Below are 16,513 nucleotides of genomic sequence, written 5' to 3'. Positions count from 1 at the left end.
ATTGCTTTTAGTTGAACCATGTGTTACTTCAGGATTTACATATATGTTTATTTGCATTATGGTTTGCAGCCCTAATGAAGTCAATGTGTGCCAATTAACATGACGAAACACGTGTTGGCTGTTTTTTCTGAAGACTGCTGTTTATGGATAACTTTGAACCTTGAAGAAAAGGAACTACCAAGAATTAAACCAACCTTGATTGCAAGGATCTGAGTTGCTGATCATTACATGGATTATTGACCTGTGACTGTGCCGATTTATGATTTACATTTATATACGGGACTTTGAATACTTTGTTTTGAATTTAGTTAGAGTGCTCGGGGAGATTTGTTGATTGTAGGGACCTACTTTGTGGGTTGTGGTGGGTGTTGGTAACCACACCTCTCCTCCTGGAAGCACCAGTAAAATATAAAAATATTGGAATACTGCTAATTATCCTTACTTTGCTGAGCGCCCCATTACCTGGGTTACCTATCCTTTGTTAGTCTATTATAAATCTGGTACAGCCCCTTCACGTTGTTCCCAATTTATATGTGATATGCTTTATTTGATAAAGCTTTAACTTTCAAGCGATGTTTAATTTTGTTTTGTAGATCTGGACAACAGTGAAAAAAATGAAAATCTAAAGTTCAGTATTGTAGCTCGACTTCCTGAGGTAAATGTATTACGTTTTCTAGCACATTTTTCAATTTAGATATTTTGTCGTTTTGTACTTGAATATTTTTTACAATAAACTTTATTTCACAAATTGAACAAAAGGCATCCAGCATGCACATCTTTTGCATCTGTTCGGATCTCGTAATAGCATCACAATATTGTATATCTCACTATGGATGTGCCAGCCCATAGTATTCCCGCCATCATCCCCAAATCCTAGAATGTTTGCGAGGACATCCCCTGGCAGCATAAATGGGTTCCGCCTTGTACTTAGCTATTTTAAAGTAGAATTTCAACTAATTAATGTTTTCTGTTCTTAATTGTATTAGTGTTCTTATCAGGTTTTACTGTGGTAGTACTGCACATGCTTGCAAAACTCACATCGGCATAACCACCTATCATATTCACGCTTGCTGTGTCTTAAAAAAGCTACAGAATGGGAGATTCTGATATTTGATATCCAGGTCACACGATATGGTTTGGACAATGTTTGTTGTGGAACCAATTGGCCCCCACCTCTGGTATAGAAGGTTGTTACATCAACTTGAGGCCATGTGGAATCTAGCATACTTGGTTAGGCTTGCTCCACTCCAAACCACTCAACAGTCTGTTGCCACAACTCCCAACTTCGAGCATTAACATGAGCACTCATCAGTATGCAAATCCCCATTTAGTCCATATTTCCCTACATCACCTAGATCAAACAAGCATTTGCAATGCAATAGGTCCCGCATTTACTAGAGTTTGAACTATTGGCATCGTTTCTGTTTTTAAAACAGATAAATAAAAGGTATTGTCATTTACAATGCCAATATCTTAAACTCTCGCTAATGCGAGACCTATTAGATTTCAAATGCGTTGCAGACAGGACAAACCTATTTGAGAAAATAGTACTCGGCGGAGGCTGTAATGAAAGCCTACTTAGTAGCAACACACGTAACAGGGGGTGTCGCCATGGGAGGTTACAAAATGAGATTAGGTGGTACTAAGTAGGGACTACTAAGCCTATTGACCAATGAACAGCCACAGCTTACAGTGGACAATGACAAAAGCCAGTGAAGAATATGGGCCGAGAGTGGGTGCAGCTTCATGTCCCTACCTGAATACAGCATGCCTCACAGGCTCGACCTAAAAAATACAAGTTACTAGATCCGTTTTTTTTTAAATCTTTTGATTTTTCTAACCTTAGATTTCCTAGTCAACTAGTCCATATTTTTTCAGATACTTATTGGGAAAGCTCTTCCTCTTGTGAGCATACCAACTTATTAGGGTGCAGTAAGGCAGTTCAGTAGGAAGTGATCTTATTATGCAGGCATTTAAATGCTCGACTCAAAGTTTGAAGAGAGTACTCTGCCTCACAGCAAGCTAGTGTAGGGCAAGTCAGCCTAGCTGCAGCATTGTGTACCACTTGCAGTCTGGCAATTGCCTTAATTGATAAACCAGTGTATAATGCTTTGCAGTAATTCAGGTGTTTTACTGCTACACATATGATTGATTAGCCCTCTGGGTTTTGATGAGGCTACGAGGCGGGTCTAACATATCTTTTTGTGTGGGGAAATAGCAGTTTTTGACCAATGTTTGCATTCGATGAACCCAGGTTATAGCCAAGTCAAGTTCAGTCCCTAAATGTATAGCTCTAGATACTGGCGTTAAAGTTCAAATAAAAGGCTCTTCTATTTTGACTGGAGAATATAGTTTCGATTTTGCATTGTCTTCTTGAATGGTTGATCAGTGATTTGCATAGGTATTCAAAAGTGACTGGCTCTGGTGTTACTGTATTGCATACATATGTGTAATCACCGTACAATTGTTCCTCCTTTTTTAATTTACATAGTACCTCGAACAGCAGGGACGGATGTATATGAAACAGTACTGTGAAATAGAGCTTTAGAGTTGCCCAGGACACGTTGGTAGTGTTGCTTGCCTTCTATTTGATGATGATAACACGATTTTCATTCACCTTTGCTATATTTGTTTTAGCATTTAGAGCCACAGAGCCAAGCGATTTGTATTTTCAGCTCCCAGCAGTGCCTTTGGTGTGTTCGGTGGCCTATGTCTGTCAGTGTGACACTAACAGGGTTCAAAGGCTCTAGGCAGAAAACCTGACCTCCTACAACAATGGCTGGAAGATTCTGTGACACTTAAGCTTTCATGAGACTAGCGTTTCCCCATACTGGCTTGCCAAGTGATAAGTGTTCTAGGTGAAGAGTCCATCTGGAAAACCTGTTTCAGCTCTTTCAAGGAAGTTGTGTGCTGTGCGGTACCACAGTAATGCAAAGTGGTGTATATGGTGTATATGTATTAAAGGGTGTGTAGAAGAGCCATGGGATTTTGTGGATGATGCCAGGTCTATAGCGGTCCTGGTTGATGGCCTGCCTCTTCTTTCGTATCCCGTGAGACAGCTAGTTGAGTCCTTTGGGCGGAGTTGGTGGGGATACATTTTGAATAATGGGGACGTTTATCAAAGCTCTTCTCTTGGGTGATGTGTTGCACTGGATCTGTTGTGCCCGATATGATGAGGCATAATTCACACGTTGGAGATTCGGGGTTGGAGACAAGAAGCAAAGAATTTTGTGGACTCTTTGACTCCTGCCCTGCTCCTAGCTCATCCCAGACTTGACAATTACAGCTTGAAGCGAGCTCGTCTAAAGTGGAGCGTTCATTGTGTTGGTCCAGTCAGGGCCTGCCCTCATCAGAAGCTCCCATTCACAAATCCTTTTGTAGATGGAAGTATGCCCAGGGTTTTTTTCCACTTAAGGTTAATTTGATTATACTAAAATAATGTTTAATGAATTAGTTTCATTAACTCCCTATAATTATTAGCAAATGCGGCCAATGTTATTTTGTACTGTCAGACAACATGGCCTTTGAGAGTTAAGCTCTCAAGCGAAATAGAAGACAAAGAAGGAAGTAGTGTTTTCCTTGGTGTGGACGAGTCGAGGCACATCACTAGGTACACAATGAAGCGGTGGCCTGTAAGGATCAAAAGTCTTGTGCAATCCAGCAAAAACATTTTGAGACATCAGTGCGGCGGAATTTCCAGCATCACCTATTTTCTCTGACATTATGTTTGACTCTCTGCCTTTCCTGCTCTCTTATGCTCTCTCACTCACACACATACATATTCTCCCCTCTTTCTTTCCTTCTCTTGCCACAAATAAATGAACAAATAGTGTAATCTGCACAGTCGGTCTAGTTGCACTGAACATGACGCAAATGGCGAAGCTCTGACAGAAGTTGTATGTTAAGCTCCTCTGAGCACAGTACAGCACGTCCAATACAGAGGCTTTACTTACATACAGCACTTTACGCTGAAGCCTCAGTAGATTCTGTGAAGCAGATGTTCCAGATATTGTCGTGTGGACAGTGTGTCTGGCTGCACTAGCACATGATAGGTAAATACAGTGAGTCTCTACAGTACTCTGTCTTGCTGCACTAAACACGAGATACACTTAATGCATTTGAACAAGTTGTGACTGATTACTATAGGCTGATGGAAAAGTACAGTGTTTGTGTGTTTCTGTGCCTGACCGCACTAAGCACGTGATGCACGTAATGCGTTGTCTTGTCCAAACAGTGGGGCTGATTGATCCCGGCGACAGAAGAGTTCGATTGGTCTGGCTACACTAAATATTGTACAAACTGTGCTTATAAAAGTATAGAAACGTATGAGCAGATCTGTGGCGCAGTTTACCTCCACTCTAATGAAGAATGATAAATGACTACAAGCAATTTGTTCAACTGCTTACAAGAAGGTTGAACAGTTTTTTTTACACCAGAGGCTGGTAAAATGATTATGCTTTAAAGATGCCTAAAGGACTGCATTCCATACACATTGAACCAGGGCTTTTGCAGTCTGTTGCTTAATGTGAACATTATCAAGCCTATAATGTAATTAGTCCATACCTACAGACGCTTTTTAGGTCGAGGCTATCGTCGCACTGCAAAGCAGTGGGGGCGGAGTTGAAGATTTAATGACCTCAACAGTGGGGCTTTAACCCGCCTCTCTCTTCCATTGGCTAACTTCGTAAATGGAGGATAGCCATTGGAAGAGATGTGTGTCACTCTGGGCTGTAGCAGATTCGTGGGCGTTTCTGGCTTTTTTTTTCAAGCCCCGCCCCCTTTGTTTCGTCATTCGGAGGTGGGCCATTGTGGGCGTTTACTCTTTTTTTTTTTTTTTTTTACACCAATGTTTTTCGTCACTGTTAACCTCGTCCCGGTCCCACGTGGTTGTATCCTGCCCCCCTCCCGCTGTCCGTGCCTTTGTTCCCGCCCCCCCCCCTCGTGCTGTCTGTGTCTCCATCGCAAGCACCATCTGTGCAGAGAGATCGGATTGCACCACTGTGGATGGGCGCTGCGCATGTAGGGGTGCGCACACATCTCCTGAGGCTGACCCCACAGAATCTGGCTGTGCAAGCAGCATGGGAAGTTTAGGAAAAGGATAGAGTAGCCACCCCTGGCAGCTGCTTTAACGTGAGTTCAAAGCATGGTTCGTACATGGCTCATTAAGAGCCCCCTCTCACAACACCAGGTTGTGACTTCCAGAGATCTTCTCACAGATGGCGGTTCTCACCTGAACAAGCACTCCCGCCGGAAGGGCTCAGGTTGAACGAGTGGTGCACTGTTTACATTTTCAGGGGGTTCTACTTCCTTCGTTCACAGGCTCCTGCTCGGCCGTGAAGTTGTAAGCTGTTAAGCTTGACAAGTAGACTTAAGGTGATCGTTTTTAAGAGCAATACAGTGCCGGAACAGCATTGAGGTGGAATAAGCTAATAGCGGGCTTCTGGAACTCAGAGTGAAAACAACTCTTGTAGACTCAAGACCGAAAACAAAAAAGTAATCAAGCAGAGTCTGTTCCGTTTTTGGGAACAGGGAAACTAATTGTCTCACGGGTCCTTTAGCAATTGCACCACCTCTAAAACAACGAATGTGAATATTATAATGTAAAATATTATTCGTTTGTGGAGACGTTGCTTCTGGTCTTGAAGGGAGTGCCCGCCTCACCTGTTTACACACGTGCAGATGTGCCATGCTTTCTGACCAGATGTGCAGTGCCTTCTCCCAAGCTATCTATTTTCAAACTTTTCATTTATAAATGGGAACACGTATAATTTGCAAGAACTATCCCCACCCATCGCACGTTATCCAAAGTGTAACTGGTGCATTTGAAGTACATGGCAACGTAGACTGCTCTCCCACCACCTGGGTGCAGCACCTGTGTAATTGGGGTCACTTTGAGGTCAGCCATTGATAACAATTACCAGGGCTCAAGCTGACAGTCTAACAGATGACGGTGAGTGGAGGAGCCTGCTAAAAGTTAACATTTTCCCTTTTTCTCTCGATTCCTCTATGCAGTAATCGCGAGGGCTGTGGTGCGTATGCGTGCAGACTGCAGACTCATCCTCTGGTGCACTTGTACACTTGGCTGTGCTTCCTTACATTGTTTACAATTGACCATGCTTTCAGTCGCCCACATACAGATCTGTGATGCTATTCACAACAACTGATCTCACAGTAAGATGCTCAAGAGGTCAGGCATAAATAGGTTGCCATGTTACCTCACAACAGTAGTGCTAAAAGTTACACATCCTACTGAAATGCTGAGTTCAGACACACCTTCAGCTTTTCATTGCAAAAACGTCAGTTTCCTGTTTTTCTCCACACACATGAGCATGTTTCCCATTGACCTGTTTTCACGTTCTCACTTCTACAGTGCTGCACCTGCTTTGTATAGCCCTACCCCTGGACTTTGTACATGACAGACCGCGCGAGGGGCACAGTGGATTCCAAACTAGTCCGCAGCGAGCGGGTGCGCTGCAGAACTTGCGTTTCTTGTGTTCTTGGGCTTGGCTACCAATAGTGCAGCAGGCGCAGTGGCACCGGGAACCTGAGGTACGAGGCTGGGCCCAAATCATGACTGCCTTTTTCTACCAAACTGTCTGCAAACAGTCACGGTTTCTTTCCTTGCATAAAGGCCAATGACTCCCTTGCTACGTCACTGTTAGTTTTAACATGTTGTTGGGGTGCACTACTGTTAGTGCAGTTCAGCGAGGACTGAGGAATCATTTGTGGTATTGCTTTCATGTTGATATTCCCGCCAATTCTACCTTTCGCTGCACACAAGCTCTGTGAATATGGAAACAGGACAACCACAGTTCACCACTGAGAGGAAGTTGCGCCGTGTGCAGCCGGCTCCACAGCACACATTAAAGGAACTACACATATACCAACTGACGCAGGTTGGGTGATGTTTAATATTAATGTCTGTACATATTTTTGCAGATGTTATTTAGAGTGTATATCTCACCGTACATCCGGAATTCTTTTTGTTTTCTAAGATACAGGGATGACTTCAAACGAAGGACAAAGCATGCAGTTTGAAAATTAAATAGACTTCAGCACGGTAACGTTTGTAGAAGGCAAGCAACGTGTGTAAGGGAATAGACGTCTGTTCCTAAATATTTTATGCTTCATGCATTTGTATAGCCAATTTACAACCATCTGTATAGTGTTGAAGCGCTTTTGGAATCTGGGCACATTTTACGGTTCTGAGGAGCACACAGTTCTGTGCATTTTGCATTTCCTCGTTCTCTGTTTCAACAATGATTCTATTGGATATTGGCCGGCCTGGTTAGAATGGAGTGTGCATTGTTTACTGAAAGGACGGTCTTGCATTGGGCCGGCTAGATCCTGTTATGCATTTCGGCAGGGTACTGTGTGTGTGTGTGTGTGTGTGTGTGGGTGCATGTGGGTGCATGTGGGTGGCTCTGTGTGTGTGTGGGTGGCTCTGTGTTAATGACTGTGTGGGTGGCTCTGCATGTGTGTGTGTGGGTGGCTTTCTGTGTGTGGCTCTGTGTGGGTGCAAATGCAATAGGTCTCGCATTTGCGAGCGATTAAGCTATTGGCATTGTAAATGACAATGCCATTTATTTATGTTTTAAAAACAAAAACATAATTAAAATTGTCATGAGCAATGCCAATAGCTCCAACTTTAACAATGCCGAGACCATTGTATTGTAAATGCTTGTTTCAACATGCATTCATTAATAATCCTCCAGGTAAAGGGTGTTTGTATATATTATCAAAATTGTGGGGAAATTACGAACATGCAAAAAAACATCATGGGAACTTTTGGGTAACACCCCTGTTTTAATCCATTCGCTGGCTTTATACAAGAAGTCCCCTATGAACTTTCATTAGTATTCTGCTCATCATGTTCGTTTATTGTGCTGTCACAAGTTTTAGGAATGCAGATGGAATTTCGAGAAAAGCCATGGTCCGCAATCTAATTCCTCTACCTGGTCGGAAGCCTTTGGAAACAAGTCGAGAGTTGGAGAACTTTGTATTGCCTCACAGGTAGACTCGAGCCTGTTACTGCAGCCTGCACACTTTCTTCTGCAGAGGGTGCGTTTTCCTGGCCCCTTCTTCACCGGCAGTGTCAACTTTGTTTATTCACATTTAAGGTTGCAGCTGCAAGAGGGTCGAACTGCGTGCGCACAATCACAATTTCACAATTTATTTATTTTGTTTTGGAACTCCTACGGAGGTTCACAAAAACACATACAAATTAAAATAAAAAAGACATTGCATACAGTACAAAATTCCTTCATTATACATTACTATAACATGATATCAAACGTAATATGAAATGTGCAAATAGTGCTATAATACGTAAAACAATCACATAACCGGCCAATATGGAACCATTAAATGGCCAACCAGTTGATATTAAAACGAAACCAGAGTACTACTGTTAGACAAGATTCTAATAAATAGGCAAGAATGTTCTAAAAAATTGGTATATCTTAAAACAAACCATTTCATTCGGGGGTGACAAAACCAGAGGGCGTGCGTCCTGAGCAGAGTGAATATTAAATTTGATATATACCGGTTTTAAAAAGACTCGCCTAGCACTTTGCAGTTTTGAGCATACAAATAAGACATGATTAAGATCTTGAATTTGCAACTGGCACAGTTCACAAATTCTCTTCTCTCTAGGTGTTTTATCCCAGATACCAGTGACGTCTCTTAAGGGCAGCAGGTTAAATCTCAGTAGGAGTATCAGCCTTCTAATCCCATGAGGGATATTCCAAGTTAAATAAGGCTGTGTTTTATTCCCCAATGTACTCCCACTGACCGCCACGTTACTGGGCCTGGATTTACTTAAAGCTATGTCTCTGGCTAAACTGATCGGAGATCTAAATTTCTTTAAGAACTGTTTCAGACCAGATTTAGACATTAGAGAAGCAGGAGTTAAACTAAGACCAAAACTGTCAATTGCACATAAAAAGGACCTAAAAAACGTGGATTGAGCTTTTAGATTGCAAAAGATTTCTATTCTCAGGGCAGCCCTAAGAGTACCCTCTTCCCCCAAGAAGAGAGAGTTACCCCACCTAAGAACTGCTGCCAGCGCTAGAATAAAGAACGAGACTAATCCAAATTCGAGGCGCAAAACATGTGGAGAAGCCAAAGAATTTTCTACAGATTTGGCGCATAATTCGTCCTTCTGCCTTATCAAACATATGCCAATGATTCATGTCCACCACCTCGGCAGCATATATTAATGAGGGTGGGATTTTAACCTTAAAACAGATAAGACATGGCTAAAATGGCGTCTCCCGCAGGTTTTATAGAATCTATTTAATGCACTTGCCTGGGAGACGGCTTTACTAACACAATGTTTAGTATGTTCTGAGTCTCGACCCTTTTTAGAAAAAACTTTACCTAAGTACACATATGAATCAACCAATTCCATTTTTTCAGAACCGAGCATCCATCTTAAACATCTCTTTATTCTGAGCCCCTTCTTACGAAAAACCAAGATCTTGCTTTTTGCGATGTTAATTTTTAAAAAATGGACCTCTGCATATTTGTTTAAAACCTCCAGACGGCGTTTCATGCCAATAGGTGTTAAATCGAATATGGCAACATCGTCTGCATACAATAAAGACCCAACTGACATTCGACCAATTTTGTGGGCATGAACAGTGAAAATAAAAGTGGTACTAATAGGCAACCCTGCTTAAGCCCATTATGGGTTCTGATTTTGCATGTTAACCCCCGCGAGCCTCCCATTAGAACCTGGCACCAGGTGTCAGTATGCAATTCCATGATCAGACCCAGGAGATGCGCACAATCGCTTTTTGTTTGTTTTATTACCAGGAATCTCTGACGAGACCTCTGCACAACCCTTGAAGTTCTCGGAGAGGGTGGAATGCGCCTTCCCTCTCCAGGAATGGTACCCCTGGGTCAACAGAAGACCGCCACCTCTCCCTCCATCTAGAGCGCGTCATCACACTGTGAACTGACAGGAATTCAATGCAACTTCAAAAGAAACAAGCGGCGTCCTCCTCCCAGGGCTCCTGCAATGACTGAATGCACCGAGAGTCACTGGCAAAGGGACATCTCCTGCAGCATCCTGGCTCTCAATAGCAACATTCTTATGTGCTGATATAATAGCCGGCTTCCTGGAGGACTTTATAGGCAGTGGGGAGATTTAGTGATTTGCCCAGAATCACATGATGTTGAGGCGATGCCAAGACTTCAAGTTTCAAGTTTATTTATTTATGATTTCGGAACTCGTATGAGATCCACATAAAGATTAAAACAATTAAATACATGTGCACAGAAACATTATTCAATCAAAATTTAACAATGAACATTTCCCATCATAATTAATATAGAACTAGAAAGTTTTAAAGAAGTTAAACATTTTATAACAGAACAGTTCATTGGGGGGGGGATTATGGATGGCATCTAAAAAGGAGATAGCAGAGGAAATACCCAATTGAAAACAGATAGGTCTCAGCCACTTGCGCCTAAATGCAAGTAGAGCTGGGCACACAAAAAGAACATGATTAATATCCTGATTACTATTATTACAAAGATCACATAAGGCTGAAGAGCCGTGCCATCTGGCTGTCAAAGCGTTCAACGGAAGTAGATCCTGCCTTAATAAAAGAAAGAATCGCCGTACCCCATGATGGAGATTCCAGGTTACATATGGTTGGGCAATTCTCATTTCGCAGGAATCTGCGGCCAGAAAGACACCTTTTTTCAGGGTACGTGATTCCCTGTCCAACCTGAAGCTTAATTCCCAAGAGGCTGATTTCAGGATAGTTTTCAACTGATGTGTGGATAGGGTGAATAAAACCGATTCATCAAGTTCAAGAATATTAACTGCAGTTCTGAAATTTTTTACAATTGTTGAATATTCTTTGAGATTTCCAAGCAACTCAGGTTTTATGATATATCTCAGGGTGCCTGGGTACCCCTGTGCAATGTTAAAAACCCAGCGCACTATTCCAGCTATGCCTTGGACCCAACTGCTTCGAAGACCGAATTCCAATCTAGGAGCTGCTGTAGAGCACACAGTATTAACCATGATGAGACTACGCAGAATTTTGCCTTCCGTAGAGTTTAAAAAGCCCCAAGTTTTTATATCTACTATTTCCATGCCATATAGTAAAGATGCAGAAATTTTTGCACGATATACTTACAACAAGATTGCAAAATGGCGTCTACCAGTAGCCTTATATAGAGAGACCAGACTTTTTCCTTGGATAATTGTTTTCCGAGTATTATTGGCTATATGGGCCTTCTCGCTTAAATTAGCCGTAACAATTTTTCCGAGGAAGACATAAGATTGTACCACTTCCAATCTCTGCCCCCCTAAGGACCATGGGAAATTCGCATATTTCAACTTTTTTCTTCCCACCATACACATTACTTTGCTTTTTCAAACATTTATCGTTAAGTGGTGTGCTTTGGCATATTTGTATAAAACGTGCAGACGGTTATTTAGACCTTTAGGTGTTAGGTCTAGAATCAGTATATCGCCAGCATACATTAGGCAAACAATTGGAACACCCCCCAACATTGGAGCAATTCCATCACTTACAGACAGGGCTAGGGGTAAATCGGTTATATAAAGGGAGAACAGTAGAGGGGCCAATAAGCAGCCTTGTTTTAGCCCATTTGCTGTTTTGATTACTTGCAATAGGCCTCTTTCCCCACCTAACAGAACTCTACACCAGGTTTCAGAGTGTAATGCACGTGCTAACTCCAAAAGAGTGGAAGGCGTGCCAAGATTTAATAACTTCCTCCACAGCAAAGATCGATCTACTTTATCAAATGCTGTTGAGAAATCTATAAAGGCGCCATAGACTCTCCCTCCACGGATTTTAACATATTTCTCTGTTATAACCTGCAATGCTGTCAAGTTGACTAAGGTGCTATGTCTCTGTCTAAACCCTGTCTGCTCGAAGGGCAAAATATCGTCTCTTGACACCCACTCTTGAGTTAATTTTAAAATACATTTTGAAAAAACCTTGCCAATGGCATCCAGGAGGGCGATTTCACGATAATTTTGAGGCCTATTACGTGCTCCCTTCTTAAATAAGGGGACTAATATGCTTCCCCTCCAAGAAGGGGGAACAGTTTTACTAGAAAAGCAGAAGTTAAAAACTGGAGACAGAATTTTGCTCCACATTTTACTATGTTGTTTTATAACCGAGATGGGAAGCTCATCTGGACCCATTGCTCCAGAAGCTCGTAGGCCCTTAATCGCTGATTCAATGTCCTTTTCGGATGGAGGACCATAAAGAAGATCATCCACTATTAATCTGCTGTCTTCATAGGCCCCACAGTTGCTAGCATATAACTTCTCGATGTATTCAACCCAAATACGCTCTTCAATGGGGATTTGCAGAGGTCTAGATCTTGATCCACAGCCCTCCCCAATTATTGACCAGAAAGTCCTAGCTTGACCCTTATGTACTGCCTCACGAAGTCTAATCCACAGAGCATCTTCTCGCCCCCTCTTTAGTTTAACCTTCATCCTATTCCTTCGTCTTCTCAATAAGACGATCCTTTGGTAGCTTTCGGGGGTATATATAAGGTATTGCTCCCTTACCAATTTATTTATTTCGATATTAAGGTGGTGAAGACAGTTAGGGACTGTTTTGGGCTTTTTTACAGGTCGGGGTTTCTTTGCAGTTGAAATTACTATATGCAGGAGATCAGAGAAGCATTTTAATACACATCCATCCCAGTGAACCAAGTTCTCTATAGCAGTCTCTAAGATGCTCGTCAAGCCCTCTATTACCTTAAAGTTCCAATAACATCTCCCAGAATTAACTCCAAAATTTACCTGTTCACTATTTAAAGACCACGTATCCACGGCTGGTGGATTTACGTTTACCGAAATTGCAAGTACCTTATGGTCACTAAAATCTGTATTAATTACTAACAGGTCATGTAAAAGATGAAAGGAAGTACTATCCACTAACACATAGTCAATAATGGATTCAATATTAACAGAGTTACTGTTATTAGATTTATGTGTGAAATGAGCTGGAATATCAGAGGGAAGCCTTCCATTTATAATGATACAATCTGCCTCAAGTGATTCCTCCAGTAATAATTTCCCTCTCTTGTTGGTCTTGATGTTATTAGGAAATAAAGCTTGTGGAATGTGTAATGATTCTTCCTTTAGTATGTTCCTAAATAGTTCTAGGCTATAATTGGAAATTTTACAATTTAGATCCCCTATTAATAGTATGAAAGGGGGAATATCAGAATCTAAGAGCTTCTGAATAAAAGAAAAAACCTTTTTTAGACCATCATTAAAGCAAGCATCTGGGGGAATGTAGGTATTTATCAGTACCATTGTTTTTTGAGGGTATTCATTGACGAGATTTGACAAAGTTATTGCTTGGAAAAGTCTATCTGGGTCCAAATAGTAAATAAAATTCCATCTTAAGTTATTCGACAGCAGACAAGTCATTCCTCCCTTGGCATGGCCTCTCCTAGAAGGGATGGCATTACTATCCAACACATAATAATCCTTTACCGTAGGAAATCTTTCATCGACCCAAGTCTCCTGGAGACATATCACATCTGCTTCTAATGTAAGTAAATAGGTAATTTTTTCAGGGTTGTTTTTTATTCCTGCCGCATTCCAAGAAATTATTTTTAAATTGGTGTTAAATACAGGAATGCGGTTTTGGAATGAAGGTGGACTTGCTTGACAGGACACCTGGCAACCAATTCCATTTGTGACTTTCTTCTGCTAGGTTTGATTGAACAGAGACAGAGTTTTTTATAAATTACATGCCTTTCATTCCTTGAAATACACATTTTTAATTTATCAGTTTTAAGAGGCCGGTCTGTGTTGCCTATAGTTGGAGCATGGAAGATTGAGAAGTTTTTAGGACTGTTATTTAGGAAGAAGGATATAACATCAATCCCCCTAGATTGTAATACTTCGGACCATTGTAAAATATGATTTACTATGATTTTAGAATGAAATTTAACCCTTGCTACTTTCCCTACTTCAGATTTTAAGATTGAAACTATATCTATATCATTTGTTTGGATCAATTTTAAACTTTCGATCTCCCGAAAGCAATTCAGGAGAACAGATCGATTTATGATAAGATCCTTATCGAATAAAGGGATGAAATCGAGGAAAGCGGAATCAACGCTTTCCTTTTCAATGACCATATTTGATCTATTAGATGATCTTTTGTTTTCCATCATATCGGGGAAAGACTCAGCTAAAGGGTTAAGGTCAGGTGGAGGGATGGTAAGGGAATTTCTCTCATCAGCAAATCCTAGAGTGTTCACTGTCCCTATTGGTTTAATGGCCATAGTTATTTGGTCTGATTTACTTTGCATATCGTTTACTTGAATTGAGGTTGATGAACACTCTAGTTGAAGGTTTTTTTTCAATGGAAATGTCTAAGTTTTTATCAAAATTAATTTTCCTCTGCTTCTTTTTTGCATATTTGCGAATAGGTTTCATTTTTTCCCTCTATACTTTTTTTGTTTACCTCTTACTTCCTTTTTTTCATCGTTAGGCGATTCCAAAGTATCTTCTTTTTTTTCTTCGTTTATTTGAGGTTTAAATATAGGAAATAATTCCCTATTACTCCTTTTTTCGGGGTCAGACAGTATTTCGATTTCTGGTTCCTGTTCAGAAATACAATTGGCTACAGCTGTTTTTATTCTTTTATATTTCCGGGGATTCCCCGGAGTAGCTATTACTTTCTTACCAGTATTAGCAGGACCCGTATTACTTTGTTAGTTTGGGAACAGATCCAGAATTAGAGAAATACTTCCAAGATTCTTCTCGAGATTTTCGTTCGCCACTATATTGTGTAGCTTGTATTGTGGACTGGAGTCGGTCTCTTTTCTACTACTTAATATACCCTGAGTATCTGTGTTACCGTCTCCAGCACACAATCCAATCCCTCAACAAATTTTTCTAGCAGTAATAAAATAGAGGATAGTAGATGTTCTATAGAAACCAAAGAGTCAGATATTGGCTTATCCATCCTAGCAGGGGGGTTGGGCTGAGAATTGATCATATTAAGAACCGGACTTGACGAAAGATTTACCTGAGAAAGGGAAAAGTGTGAATTTGTGGATGGGGTGCTACTAAACAATTGAAGGCCCGGGGTTACTGGTACGTTTGGAATATTAGTTTGATCTGAAGCTGATTTATGTTCAGAGTTAGTATGTCTCGTATGGTGCGCTATATCTACGTCAGGTAAGGTAAAGTCATTTCCAGTAGAGGCCGTTGGGAGGGGTAGACCAGGAGAAACAATTAAGCCTTCCTTTGTTGAGGAGGGGAGACTATGGATTAACACCTCAATTTGTTTGGAGAGGGCTTCGTGAGGAGATCCAGACAAATTTTTACTCAGAACACCAGAAGTGTATTTTAATTGCCTCTGTATATTTAGAGGAGCAGGACGGCCTACCATATCGGTTTTACACACCGGTGTGTCTGAATGTAGAGTGCCAACCTGCTTATTACATCCATTGGTTATATGTTAACCTTCCTCTTCCCTACTAGAAATAGTTTGTTCTGGTTGTAAACCCCCAGACGGAGCCTTATCCTTTCCCCTCTCCCATAAGCTATACAATTGACCTTTTCCCTTAAGTAAAAGTGCAGGAGTATGCTTATTTCGCAAAGGATTTGATTTAGTCTTGGAACAAGTCCTGTCCACTAATACGCGCCCAGATCTTAATTTTTTCGCCGTCATTTCTAGTATAACTAAATCTCAACAATAAACAATCATACAAGTTTGGGAGAACATAAAAACCATATAAAGACTAAGTGATCTCGGCCAACTGTGGCGATATAAAAATATAAAGATATATGAACTACCAGTCCGTCCCTGTTATAATAAGGCTGTGTAAACAAATTTATACTTATGGCAGGATTTATAATATATTTGAAGGAACAGACCTGGAGAGTAAGCCCAGCCCAGCCTACTCCAGCCTCGGAGGGCCTCAGAGGGCCCACCCTTTGCCCAGGCTTAGCCCCGCGCTTTGACCCGCGTGCGCGGCCCACGTGTGCGTTCAGTCTAATGTTTAAATAGTAATGGGCGGTGCCAGGAAGAGGACCAACTGCGGCTTGTCAGCGCCACTGTGGCTGCTGGTCCTCGCAGTCCCGATTAGTCTTAGGGGCACAGTATTCAGCCAGGACTTGAACCTGATTCCCCAGTTTCATAATCTGCAGCTTTGGCCGTTACACCCCATCCTTGGAAAAGGGAGGGCAGCAGAAAGACGCCACTTGGAAGCTCAGCTCGTTATGGGCTCGAGGTTCCCACAGAACCTAGGGCTGACCCAGAGCCACGAGCCGGGCTTCAGGCTCGAGCTTCAGTGGCTCGCACACCTGTACTACTGATGCCCCTCCACCCGTCCTTTAACATGCCCCGCAGGTGCAGCGAAGACAGACAGGATGCCACATTTGTTGGGTGATGCGGACGAGAGAGTTTGCAACCATAAGGAGACGCAGAATCGTTGTTTTAATAGATTTTCAAGTGTGTCTGGACCACACTGGACA

General features: G+C 41.7%; 1 protein-coding gene across 1 annotated transcript in view; it reads left to right on the top strand.

The window, feature by feature from the left end:
• Positions 1 to 16,513, top strand: part of GSAP (gamma-secretase activating protein) — a 764,805-nt gene that overhangs the window by 669,005 nt on the left and 79,287 nt on the right. Inside the window, exon 28 of the mRNA XM_086967359.1 lies at positions 594 to 655. Within this exon, the coding sequence (XP_086823485.1) occupies positions 594 to 655 (62 nt within the window). The remainder of the gene's footprint in view (positions 1 to 593; positions 656 to 16,513) is intronic.

The sequence above is a fragment of the Lissotriton vulgaris genome, chromosome 1_1 (genome assembly GCF_964263255.1).
Source record: "Lissotriton vulgaris chromosome 1_1, aLisVul1.2, whole genome shotgun sequence".
In the NCBI taxonomy this organism is placed as follows: domain Eukaryota; kingdom Metazoa; phylum Chordata; class Amphibia; order Caudata; family Salamandridae; genus Lissotriton; species Lissotriton vulgaris.
The sequence above is the reverse complement of the archived record's forward strand: the minus strand, read 5'-3'. Positions and strand labels throughout refer to the sequence as shown.